Source organism: Corylus avellana, chromosome 8, assembly GCF_965113065.1.
Source record: "Corylus avellana chromosome 8, dhCorAvel1.hap1.2, whole genome shotgun sequence".
Classification (NCBI taxonomy): domain Eukaryota; kingdom Viridiplantae; phylum Streptophyta; class Magnoliopsida; order Fagales; family Betulaceae; genus Corylus; species Corylus avellana.
The window spans coordinates 16779261-16791425 of record NC_142497.1 but is presented as its reverse complement, the minus strand read 5'-3'; the positions used below and the strand labels follow the sequence as shown (position 1 = coordinate 16791425).

Here is a 12165-nt window from a genome sequence, read left to right as displayed (position 1 = left end):
GTACAAAGACTGGGATAGATTACCATCAACGTGATGATTCCTTGAAGTTAGTGAGTAGATTGGCAAGCCTCGTCTGCAATCTCGTCTGCAGGCAATCCGGACGAGCCTCAACCCGAGAGCTTCGTCTGCAAGCTTGTCTAGAGACCCTTTGGATGCCTATGTTATTTTTGTCTGATGAATTTTACTAAAAGGGCCATATGTAGAGTTTCAGACCTTTGATTGGACCAAGCTTTACTGTGTTGGAAAGCTAACTCAAAGATCTACAAAGTCATGTTCACGAGGTTTGGCTAATTCCAATGTTTACAAGGTCAAAACGGGCTGCAAAGGAAAGATTGGAAAGTTAGACGACACTATTTTTAATTTATGCACTTTTATTTAGTGCCCACCCAGACGGGCCTCGTACAATTACAATTTTGACTCTATTTCATATTATAATTAGGCTTAGGGTTTGGGGGCCTATCAATGCATGTTTTATAGACCCTAGAATGCAATTGTTGATTATATTTGAGTTTGTTCAATAAGAATTACTCATAGTTGAGTTTCTTCTTGATTTTTCTTCAAAACTTATAGAGTATCTAGCGGATTAGATAAGATTTCTTAGATCCTTTGATAGAATCAAGATCTAGAAATACCTATACGTTCTTTATTGTTGTTATTCGATGTAACCCACTAAGTCACGCTGCATTAGTTGGTATCAGAGCCCAAGTTATTTTCCATGAATGGGGAGGGGCAACCGTTGTGCAAACATGAACGAAGTCCACGTGCGCACAGAGGAGGTAAGGAACAATCGGCAATTCGTTTGAGGCACATGGAGGAAAGGTTCAGTGGTATGGCCGTGTAGAAGAGGGAGAGGGTGCGCACCCCACATGGAGTCCCTACCGATCACTTGGCTGACATGGGTCGTACGAACATTCATCGTCGCCAACCAAGATCGCGGTCCGCGGAGGTGAAAGGCAAATTTATCATCAAGAATGAGCCTGTTAATCCTTTTATAGGGCATAAAGGGTGGGGGGAGTTTCCCACGGCACAAGCTTATGCTATTCGCTCCACAGGATGCAGGTGTAACGCCCCGAAAATTAATTATCTGGTAATTAACTTCATGATTTGTCTTCCTGCCTTACCCCTCGCAGGACAAGACTTAAGGATCTTTACACCACAAAAAGAGGATACTAAGCAGCGAAAACATTAAGATTCTATAAACATTAATCATTACAACCAGAGCATCTACCAATGATCATCAAAGTAGCTGAAATCACACTATACAAGTCATCTTTACAAGGGAGCCATTCTAGACCTTAATATGTAAGCACGTATCAGCTCTTAAGTCTACAGCATAACTCAAAAGTACTAGTTACTGTGAACACTTGCCCAATCTTGCAATAAGTCTTCAAGCATCTCCAAAATCAAATCCTCCACGATAATCAGATGCTTTGTGGTATCCATCTTCTGCTAAACTATCTATAACGGCCCAGATGTACATATGGAGAAAAGGGAAAGAATACAAGGGAATGTCCGACGACTTAGTGAGTATAAATGCACATGACCTACCCGTCATTAAATTGTGAACTCAATCGGTTATAAAACATATCCAGCATAATGAGGTGATAGTTTATCAAGAATGCAATATAGATATAATATATGTTGTAATATGAGAATCATATCATAGTTCAACAATAAGGTCTACCCGAGATATTACCCCTTCTCAGTAGGGTTGGTACTGCCTCGAGGGACTTGGAATACAATGCCGATGCCCTGACCATTGTACACTATCGTCCCCCACTAGCAGTCCGATCGAGTTTGACCTCGGATGGCCCACGCTACTAGTGATGTACGTCCTGTAATAATCAACCATTTGGGAATGGCTGCGCTGTTCACAAAAAACCACTGGATCCAAGGCCCATACACACACACACACACTTGACCATAAAGTTAACCTGTATAGTAAGCCCATGGCCGTTATCCCGCATGTACCGGTGTACCATGTCATACGATGCAATTAATCTTATCCATCTTTTACATGCATAGTTTTACAAGTCTCATTATTATCTTGTTAATCAACATACATTTTCGCCAAAGAGAGTTCACAGCATTCCAAAATATATTTCATGAGAGCTGCAAAATATGCATGTTTGATATATATAAAATAATCGTGCAATGTAGAAAAAGTAACAATATGTATCCATGTGAGTATGTACTCACCTAGGTCGTAAGGCTCCTCCATAAAATCCCTTGAGGATCCATAACCTCGAATACTGAGAAAAGACCTATCATTAGTTTTAAGTCCAACTAAAATGAACCTAGAACATAAAAACAGAGGCTATCGAATGACTGGTCAAAGTCGTGATCCCTGGAACGCTTCGGGTCATATGTTCGGGCTCAAGGCTGTGCATCTGCCCAGAAGGTTCAGGTAGAACCTTATTTGTTCCAAACGTCCTCCTATTCTCCCAAACTGGTTCTAAAGCTACCCAAAGGATTTCTAGGACCTTCCTATCTCAACACAATGCCTCAATGCATAAGAAAATATGTTCCACAAAAATGAAAGGCTAAACCAACTTAAACAAAGATTAAAGGCATAACTTAGCTAGAAGCTCAAACCAACAACTAAGCTAGTCTAGAAAAGCAATATAACAAATACAGAGAAAGCTTAAGCGTAGAAGGTTACCTCCTTGAAACAAAACCTCCAAGAATCACCTCTTCTTCTCCAAGAAGTCACCACACTCACAAAACACTCACACAGAGATTTTAGAGGGCACCAAGAGCAGAATGAGGTTTTAGGGTCGAGTGGGGAAGGACATTAATAGGGTAGAAAAAGCTGTGGGCGTTGCAGGAGGTGTCCTGTAAATTTGAGTACGTACTGTATTATAGGGGCGTATGTCCGCGTACTATTTACCCAGCGGATCAAAGGCTGCATCGTACGTATGGACATTAACTAGTGGTCAACCAAAAGTCAACGTACGTCCGAGTGGTCCCCCTGTGTACGTCTGTATACGATTTGCAGGTGTACATCCGTGTACTATTTGTAAGCGTATGTCTGTGTGGTTCCCCATGCGTACGTCCTGTCAAAAAGTCTAAAATTCTCAAAATGCCCCTACAGCTATTCCTAGTGACCTAAAGCTTAAATTAACACTCTAACTAAGCTACCTAAGCTTAGTTGATTATTTGGGTCACTACAACAAGCGTCAAGCTCGACACCCCGGACTTCGAAGGTTGCTTGCAATCCAAAAGGTCCCTTATTAAAGAAAAGATAGAAAAGTCCAATAAAAAGAAGCTGCCTAAGGAGGCAGCAAAGAGGAAGAGTCAATCGGCGATTCGTTGGGATGATCAGATGAAAATCCTGTGGGATTAGAGGCCCTCGCTACCCAAGTGACCAATATGAGTGGTTCTAACATTCGTCACCGTCCACCAAATCCACATTTTGTGGATGAGGATGACGTGTCTTTAGTAGGGCGCGATCTCGACGGAGGAATGCACGAATTGGGGCAGCAATTCTGCGACAAGTCAACTTGACCATGATTCGTGATCCTCAACTGCATCTACCAGATCCAAATTCTGTAGAGAAGGAAGGTGAGTCTGTTTATGAGGAATTGCAGTTCATTAATGAGAAGTCCATTCATGATGATGAAGATCCTTCACAAGGATTTGGGGATTGGAATTCTCCACCAATCTATGATGACAATCGTAGTGATGACGATGAAGATCCTAAGGAAAGACCCTTGCCATCCAACCTAGAGGGAGAGTATGTAGAAGGCTAATTCCCGCCCATGTTTGGAGGCCTCTACCCCGAGGATGATGTCCCTTGGAAGAAGAAAGGCCCACAGATGGCATCGCAGAGGGAGAGTAGGAAGAAGATGGGTATCCTCCCATGTTTAGCGGCCTCTACCCCAAAGAAGATGACCTATGGGAAGAGGAAGGACCCACGGAAGGATCACAGATTATAATGAGGTTGATGAAGACCTTCCAGGTGAGGTGCCTAATTTTAATGATGAAAAAATAGGTGATGTTGATTTCCTTGGTGTAGATGATATTTTGTCAAATTCTCCTAACAATGATTGGGATGAGTTTTATGTGGTTGAGGAGAATTACATGTTCACAAGGGAGACAACAACTAACCCATTCTTGGGTATTTTCATGGCATGTGGAAGGGAAAAGATGCAAGGGAAGCGCAACAAGCCTAAAGTATTGCAAGGCGACGTGTGAGGCCTTCAAAATAATCATTATAGTCTGCCAGTGATTAAAAGCATCACGTTTATTGTGGGGTGTTGCCTTGTCTTGACCTTGAGAACAGGGGAATGGAACAAGTTGACATTGCACCCAAATGACCATGGAAAGATCCGCCCGAGTTCGAGGTCGAATTCTCTCCAACCGGGGGAGAATGATACAGATTAGCAAGCCCTGTCTGCAATCTCGTCTATAGCCCGTTCGGACAAGCCTCAACTCGAGAGCCTCGTCTGCAAGCTCATTCAGATGCCTATGTTATTTTAGTCTGATGACTTTTACTAAAAATGTCATATCTAGAGTTTTAGATCTCTGATTGGAGCACGATTTGTGGCGTTGGAAAGTTAACTCAAATATCTACAAAGTCATGGTTCACAAAGTTTGGCTAATTTCGATGTTTACCAGGTCAAACCGGGCTGCAAAGAGAAGATTGGAAAGCTGGACGGTGCTATGTTTAATTTATGCACTTTTATTTAGTGCCCATCCGGACAGGGGTATGTACCATTTGGACGTGCCTCGTAGAATTACAATTTCGACTTATTTCATATTATTATTAGGTTTGAGGTTTGGGAGCCTATAAATACATATTTTATAGAACTTAGAACGCAATTGTTGATTATATTTGAGTTTATTTAGTAAGAATTACTCATAGTTGAGTTTCTTCTTGATTTTCCTCCAAAACTTAGAGGCCGTGTATTAACCCCAACATTCTTACTTTTTGTACCACGTCAATCACTTTTTTTATTATTATTATTCAAATAAAAAAATCATTACAAAACAAATTTTTTACACTTTTTTCATACAAAACATACTTTTTTCACTTTTCCCACAAAACACTTTCACTAAAACCAACAAACACATATTCCTAAACAAACCAAAAAAAAAAAAAAAAAGGCATTACAGTGCCAGCCCGGTCCAGCCTTTTGGCAAACATATCCAGAGAGTATCTATTGTTTTAGAGAAGATTTCTTAGATCCATTGATAGAATTAAGATCTATAAAAACCTATTTGTTCTTTATTGTTGTTATTCGCGGCAGCCCACTAAATCATGCTGCATCTGTTAGCCTAAGAGAGTGATCCAAATCTTGCTGCTTGCAATCCAAGGCCTTCCTTTTGAACGTCTTCCACTCTTGTTGTTTACATATATTTTGAAATTTGGAGTGACATTGCAATGCTCTTGTACAAAAAGTGCAATTTTGGTTTAAAATTGTACTTTTTGACTATAAAATCGCAATGCCAAACGCATCCATAGATTCCTCTAAAACAATGACAAAATATTTAATGGCTGGATTGAAAACTTATTAAAATTCAAAATTATTATTAAAAAAAAAAAAACTAAAACCGAAGTACTTTTTGGAAAAGGGACAAATGCCTAGGATAGTGACCCGTATTTTTCCCATTTTAAATTTCTCTTAGTTTATAAACACTTTATCTAGACCATGCATTTAACACTTTTTGACCTTTTACTGAAACACAAACATTTATTTTGGATAAAAATAAATAAATAAATAAGAATTCCAAACCAACTTCGTATTTTATGAAATTTAAAACCAAATATATTTTCCGCCACTGATCCGGTCTTGTGATTTGTCAACCACCATTTACTCCGATGTATGGTTATTTAATTGTTCCATGGTATCAAACCATATAACTTGAATTAATAGGAAATAGTTTTTTTTTTTTTAATATTTAGGTCGAAATTAATTCTTTCAACTCGATTTATTGAGTTGACATATGTTCTTACCTCTGAAAGCATGTGAGCTTCATATCCATTTTTAATAGGATGGGAAAAATACAATTTACCCATAAAGTTGTTCATCTCTGTTTTTTTTTTTTTTTTTTGAAACATATCATACTCATTCATTGATAAAAGTTGCGAGCCTAAAGCTCTTACAAATAGAGCAAAAAGTTCTGAAGTAAATCAAAGCAGAAGCTAAAGATACAGTCATCAACAACAGACCAAATCAACCAAAACACAGCATCCGCTAACCTATGACTAAATATCATATTGAAAACTCAGATCTGCATCAAACAGACACCATCTAATGCATAGGTAGCGCTTATTCTTCGGCCTTGAAAGCAAAACCCCCAAGTTGATACTTATTCCTCGGCCTTGAGAGCAAAACCCTCAAGCCGATACTTATTCCTCGGCCTTGAGAGCAAAACCCCCAAGCCAATACTTATTCATCGACCTTGAGAGCAAAACCCACAAGCCGATACTTATCCTCCTCGACTCGAAAGCCAAGATAAATTTCACATCCACAACCCAAAGGTTTGGACCAGTAATATCGGGCAGCAACCGGGCGTAACAAAGCAGGAGAAGAAAGCCTTATTACAAGCATAAATAAAACCATACAGGGAAATAAAGGGAATAATAAAACTAATGCAGGAAAAGAAATTACAGCAAATAAAACAAAATACAGGGGAACTCAAAGGAAATACAAAACAGAAAAACAACAAAACGGGAAAATAAAAGCGAAAAACACTCAAAGCGGGTCACAGCAGCCGGATGAGGCCAATCGCGAGTTGGCCGGAAACCGCCGCGGAAGGTGGCACAAAAAGCTTGACACGGGAGGGGCGCGTGAAAAGACCCAACAGCGAGTGGTGAGCAGCGAAGTGAGCGCGGAGGAGATCAGCGGCACACACAAACAAACAGGGAGGGGGAGAGTTTGAGTGAAAACCCCCAAAAGCAGTACCCACCGAGAGAGAACACAAGCACAAAGGAACAGAAAACACCAAAGACAGAAACAAACTGTTCATCTCTGTTAAAAGAATTGCAATGTACGTCACCAAGTTTCTATAATTTTATGTAACAATTTCGTTAACAAAATCTATCTTTTCAAATAGGAGGCCCACGTGCTACGCCCGTGGTTTTTAGGAGAGAAAAAGTAAAAAATGCTCTCATTTTCAATGAAGAAAAAAAGTAGCCACCCCTTGCCCATTTAAATATTGGCCACCGCCAAAGATTAATGGGGCTGGCTGTAATCAATTTTTATTATTTTATTATTTTTGTTTTTTTAATCTTTCTGTTTGAAAAAACCATGGGAACATTTTGGAAAAATCAATGATGAAGTTAAGGTAATTTAAGGATATTTGAAGATAAAAATCCCCTTTGAAAAGATGGATTTTGTTTTTGAAAAAAATTGCAGTTTCATTAAAAAATGATCACGAGCATAACGCTTTTACATCACAGAGCAAAAAGTTCTGAAAAATCATAGCCGAAACTACGAAGTTACAAATCATAGATACTTATATAAAAGTCAAACATTCAAGATCTATCTATGACATCAATAACCGTTAACTTATGACTACTTTTCAGTTGTAACACCTGATCTGTTTCAAACAGATTCAACTCAATGCATAGGTAGCTCATCTTCTTCGCTCTGAAAACAGATCACATCCACAACCCAAAGGTCTGGACAATCCTTATTCAAACAAAAATATAGACAATAAAAAAAAAAAAAAAATACAGCCCCAACAGAAAAACAACCATAAAAGCACATATTTGTTCCTGAGAAGACTAGATCTACTCCTTACCGACCCAAAATAGTCGAAAAACTGCATCATCTTTCTCGTAGATCGCTCACAAGAGCAGATCTAAAGAGAAAAGTATCATTCAAAACAAACAAAACAAGTAATACAGCTAGCAAATCAGAAGGGGCTGGAGTGGACGAGATGATGGGCATTAGCTAGCGTTGGCACGTGGTGGAGCGAATGAGGGAGAAGGGAGGCACAGGACCTTAGAGGGTGGGCGGTAGCAGCCGGCGTTGCTGATTTCGGGCTGAAAAATAACTACTCCTACTAGTACTACTACTACTACTAAAAAAAAAAAAAAAGGAAAAACGCGTAGAAGGGCAGAGGGATTAGGAGGGAGGAGATCGAAGGGGAAGGGTGAAAGGCTCCTTCCTCCTCTCTTTGTCAAATTTCTCTTCTCAAAAAAGATGGATTTTCTTAACAGAATAACTATGACAATTAGTGAAATTTGGTGAGGGTAAATTACAATGAGGAATGCTAGGCTTACAAATAAATTTTACAGAAAAACTTTTACAAACTGATGTGGAACAACATAATTAAATATAAGATAAGTTCAAATTTTGAAAAACTTAATTATGTTGTGCCACATCAATTTATAAAAAATTTTCTGTAAAATTTATTTATAAGTCTAGCACTCCTCGGTTACAATATTTTAAACATAGGAGGTGAAATAAAAAGTGAAAAACCTTGTTAGAAAATACATTTAACTGGAGCTCAAGAGCGAAAATCGAATGGTAATAATACATTTAACTGTGCATCCGTGCATGCATAACATAACTTGTCTTGAAAAAGGATGATTATACCAAATTCTAAGAGTCCGTACATAAGCTGGAAAATGGAAAGGACGTAAAAAACACAATAAAGCTCAACCCTTAACAGTACGAGGAGGAGAGGGGCGGACAAACACGTGGCAATTATTCAAAAGCACTCTGTGAAAACGACGCCGACTCGATCTGGACAATCATGCAGTACTAAAAATTGCACCCCCACCAAAATATAACCTGCTCATCATCATCATGCTCTTATCACAGAGAAAACGCTGCAATGAAAGTAGAAAATCCGACGGACACTAGCATTCGGTGCTTTGTGAGACCCACCGCACCAGAATCAACCAGTACTGTAGGAGTTGTAGTAGTAGTAGTAGGAGTACTAGTTGGAGTAATACTCTTTGGAGTAGCGGCTGGCTTCGTCTTAGCCTTAGGCTTGAGTACTGGGACCGGTGCCGGCGCTGGTGCCGGAGGCGCCTTCGGAACGAAGATGTCCATTGGAAGAAGCACTGTGTCCACCCGATACACAGCAAGTTGTTTAGCGGAAAATAATGTACCGCTGACTGTGGCATTCACAACACCGGTGGAAATGTTGACTTGGCCTCCCGCAGCGGTCACATTTAGCGGGTAATCACCGGGGTTGGAATCTCCTGCCTGTGTCCGCAAGGGGTTGGTGACAGTTTGGAAGTTTTCCAGAGAATAAAATTTGGGTAAGGTGTGAAACTGCAAAAGCCGTATCTTTTCTTCGTTGTTGAGAGAGTTTAAAGTGCCCGATTTGAGGCTGGAAAATGCGGAGTCGGTCGGAGCGAAAAGGGTGAAACCAGTGTTTGAATTGTCGAGCTGCCCTTTGATTTGGTCAGCCACTGCAGTGGTCCGTAAGAGGCGGATTAGGATCGAGAATCCTCCGATGTTTTGGAGGATTTTGATGACGTCAGGGGTGCCAGGTCGTGCCGGGGTATGGGTGGGCTTAGGGGGGGCGTGGGCGGGCTTAGCCGGGGCCTGAGCTGGGGCCTGAGCTGGGGCCTGAGCTGGCGCCTGGCCTAAAGTTGTGCTGCAGAGGCAGAGAAAAACAAGTGAGAGGGAGAAGACAGCCTGCTTGGTCATCTTTGCATGCATGGTGGGGTGTGTTTTTGCTTGATATATATTAATTTGCTACGTGTTTGATATGTGAGGGAGGGAGGAGGGATGGGGGCTTTTATTAAGGGTTGGGAGAGTGAATTTAGGTGAAGGGTAAAATCTTAGTTGAAAAACCTTAATCTCAGTTATAAAACCTGAGATGTTAGCAGCTCATCTCAACTGTGAGAGGTGGCGGGATGAATGGATAGAATCAGAGATTTTGCCTAATTCTAGATTGCTTCGGAAGGCAGGAAAAACATAGGGGATCTTATATGTATATGATGGGTTAATAGAGATCTTATATGAATCTTAGCTATAAAAAACTGATTTGCATGCCACAACCTTAAAGAGAGAAGATTCGATTGCCCCCCTCATCTCCTCCCCTATTCCCACCGCAAATCCGTTTTTCAGGTAGTGTCTTTCTTCGATCTTTCTGACACTTAGTTATTAATTGTTTGATTACCTAAATTAATAATAATAAAAAAAAAACAACAACAAAAAAAAAAAAATTTACAAACACACTGACTAGCCTGCAGGTTGTTTCTTCTCTTCTCCTGAACCTACTCCATAATTTTTAAATTTCTTATGTAACATGCAAGGCTGCTGAACTTCACCATTTTCTGAAAAATCGTTTCTCCCCATTTTGTTTTTCTTATAGGCTAATAACTTGTCCTTTTTTATACTGATGCACGAGCAATTGCCAATACCTTTTTTGTTATTTCAATTATCGATCATGGATTGCCCATCATTAACTTCAGTCTTCATATTTTTCAAATAAGCATGCATGCATGCAGGCATGGCTATGTCACTTGCATTCGATTTTCCTAGTACATGCATGCATGCATGCTTGGGTATGTCACTCGCATTCGATTTTCCTTTGACACATAGCTACCTGATTTCATTATCTTGAATCGGATCGAGATATATATAGTTCTCACTTTCATGTTTGTGCTCTTTTACGGCATATCCACTTGCTGTGTTGAAACAGATCTGATATGTTAGATGGATGTCAACAGATACATCTAACACTACAGCCGAAACAGATTTGGTACTCATTTCCTAGGATCGAGAGTTTCGGCTTGAGGTGCTCGACATGGATGTCGTACGTCTCGTACCAATAAACCGTATCGAAAAGGGTTTAAGAAAAGAACAATCAATCAAGTGAGGCTCAATCGGTAGTGCAGGTGACTTGACTGCCTTATGCATCATAGAAACATAAGTTGGAAGCACATGTAGCAAACTATGTCATCTCCACTGATTGAGGTTTTGGGCTTGTAATTCCAATAATTCCAAATTGAGCCATGTTAACAATAAAATAATGTTAATAAGTGGTAGGCCAACCCAAGAAAATTCTTGGGGTGCAGCCGACCACTCTCTGATCCTTTGATGAGGTGGCCGACCGTCGCAAAGGTTGTCACAGCACCCTTCGAGGGCTCCTCTTAAGGGCCACCCCCGGAGCCATTAGGGGTAGTTAAGCGTTCAATGGTTTTACAACCATCTTCTCTCTCAGCCCTCGGGGGTAGTGCAGCTACCGTTTAGGGGATCCAACCATTACCCTCAAAGGGTGAAGGGTTGGTCAGCCCACCCCAATCATACACTTAGGATGGTTGACCACCTTCTTAAAGGGCGAAGGAATGGTTTGCCTACTCCAACTATTTCCTTAGGTGGCCAGCCACCCTCGCCATCCTGGTTGGCCTAACGCAATTACTCCCTTGGGTGGCCAAGCACCACCCTCAAATGGTGAAGAGTTGGTCCAATCACACCCTTAGTGTTGGACCCTAGATATAGGCCTTATTTGTGCAACAAAACTAACTTTAGTTGTAACTTTTCATATCTCAAGGGTTTAGTATGAAAATCTTTCTTTTTTAAGGTTTCTGGCGTCTTCTGCCATGAAGCCATCAAAAGGTCGTCATGACGGAAGGCAGCCTAATAAAGCTTTTGATCCTACTACCTGGTTCAAGTCTCGAACAATCCATCTCACGTTGAACAATCAATGTACAACTGTCATTGATCAATCGATCCCACTATGAACGTTCCATTCATAACTGGCATCAATCAATCTGTGAGCTCAAAAGTTTGATAACAGTGTATATGCAGTATAATTTGGACACATCAGCCATTTTCTACGTGCATGAGAGACCTTTTTATTCACCCTTAAGTCCATGATTGCCCATTTTGTCACCCATTGGCTCAGAAAAACCTTAGAGTAAGAGAGAGAGAGAGAGAGTGAATTTGAGAGAGAGAAAAAAGTGATTTCTTGGATCTTTGCCTTCAAGAAGAGGTGGCCCCTTGCCCTAATCTTGTTCTTGTTATTGTTATTAACATATTATCTTACTATTGAATGGCAGCCTGGTGGCATTTTTGTGATGTAGTATCTTAGCTTGTAGATTTCAACTTTTAGGTTTGATATTATGTGTTCAATGTTGGGTAATGCATGGATAGGTTATGGCTGATCATAGTCATGGTTAAGCAAGTGTTATCTTGTTATTCTTGTTAGGGATGTACAAGCGATTATGGTTACCATTGCGGTTAT

The 12165-nt window shown here is 40.3% G+C and overlaps 1 protein-coding gene across 3 annotated transcripts; it reads right to left on the bottom strand.

Annotated features, from left to right (window-relative positions):
• Positions 1–8774: 8774 nt before the first annotated feature.
• LOC132164631 (fasciclin-like arabinogalactan protein 11) lies at positions 8775–9632 on the bottom strand. 3 transcript variants are annotated; one of them, XM_088519132.1, is made up of 3 exons: positions 9551–9620; positions 8935–9454; positions 8775–8859 (listed from the first exon to the last, which is right to left on the bottom strand). In XM_088519132.1, the coding sequence occupies exons 1-3, from the start codon at positions 9618–9620 to the stop codon at positions 8775–8777; spliced, it is 675 nt and encodes a 224-aa protein (XP_088375258.1). The 3 variants fall into 3 exon arrangements, with proteins under 3 accessions (XP_088375258.1, XP_088375257.1, XP_059431154.2); XM_088519131.1 differs by having other exon boundaries at positions 8775–9482; positions 9552–9620; XM_059575171.2 differs by having other exon boundaries at positions 8775–9632.
• Positions 9633–12165: the final 2533 nt, after the last annotated feature.

Bases quoted from the DNA above. Each gene is read 5' to 3' on its own strand.
- LOC132164631 (XM_059575171.2), bottom strand. From the start codon at position 9,632: ATGCATGCAAAGATGACCAAGCAGGCTGTCTTCTCCCTCTCACTTGTT.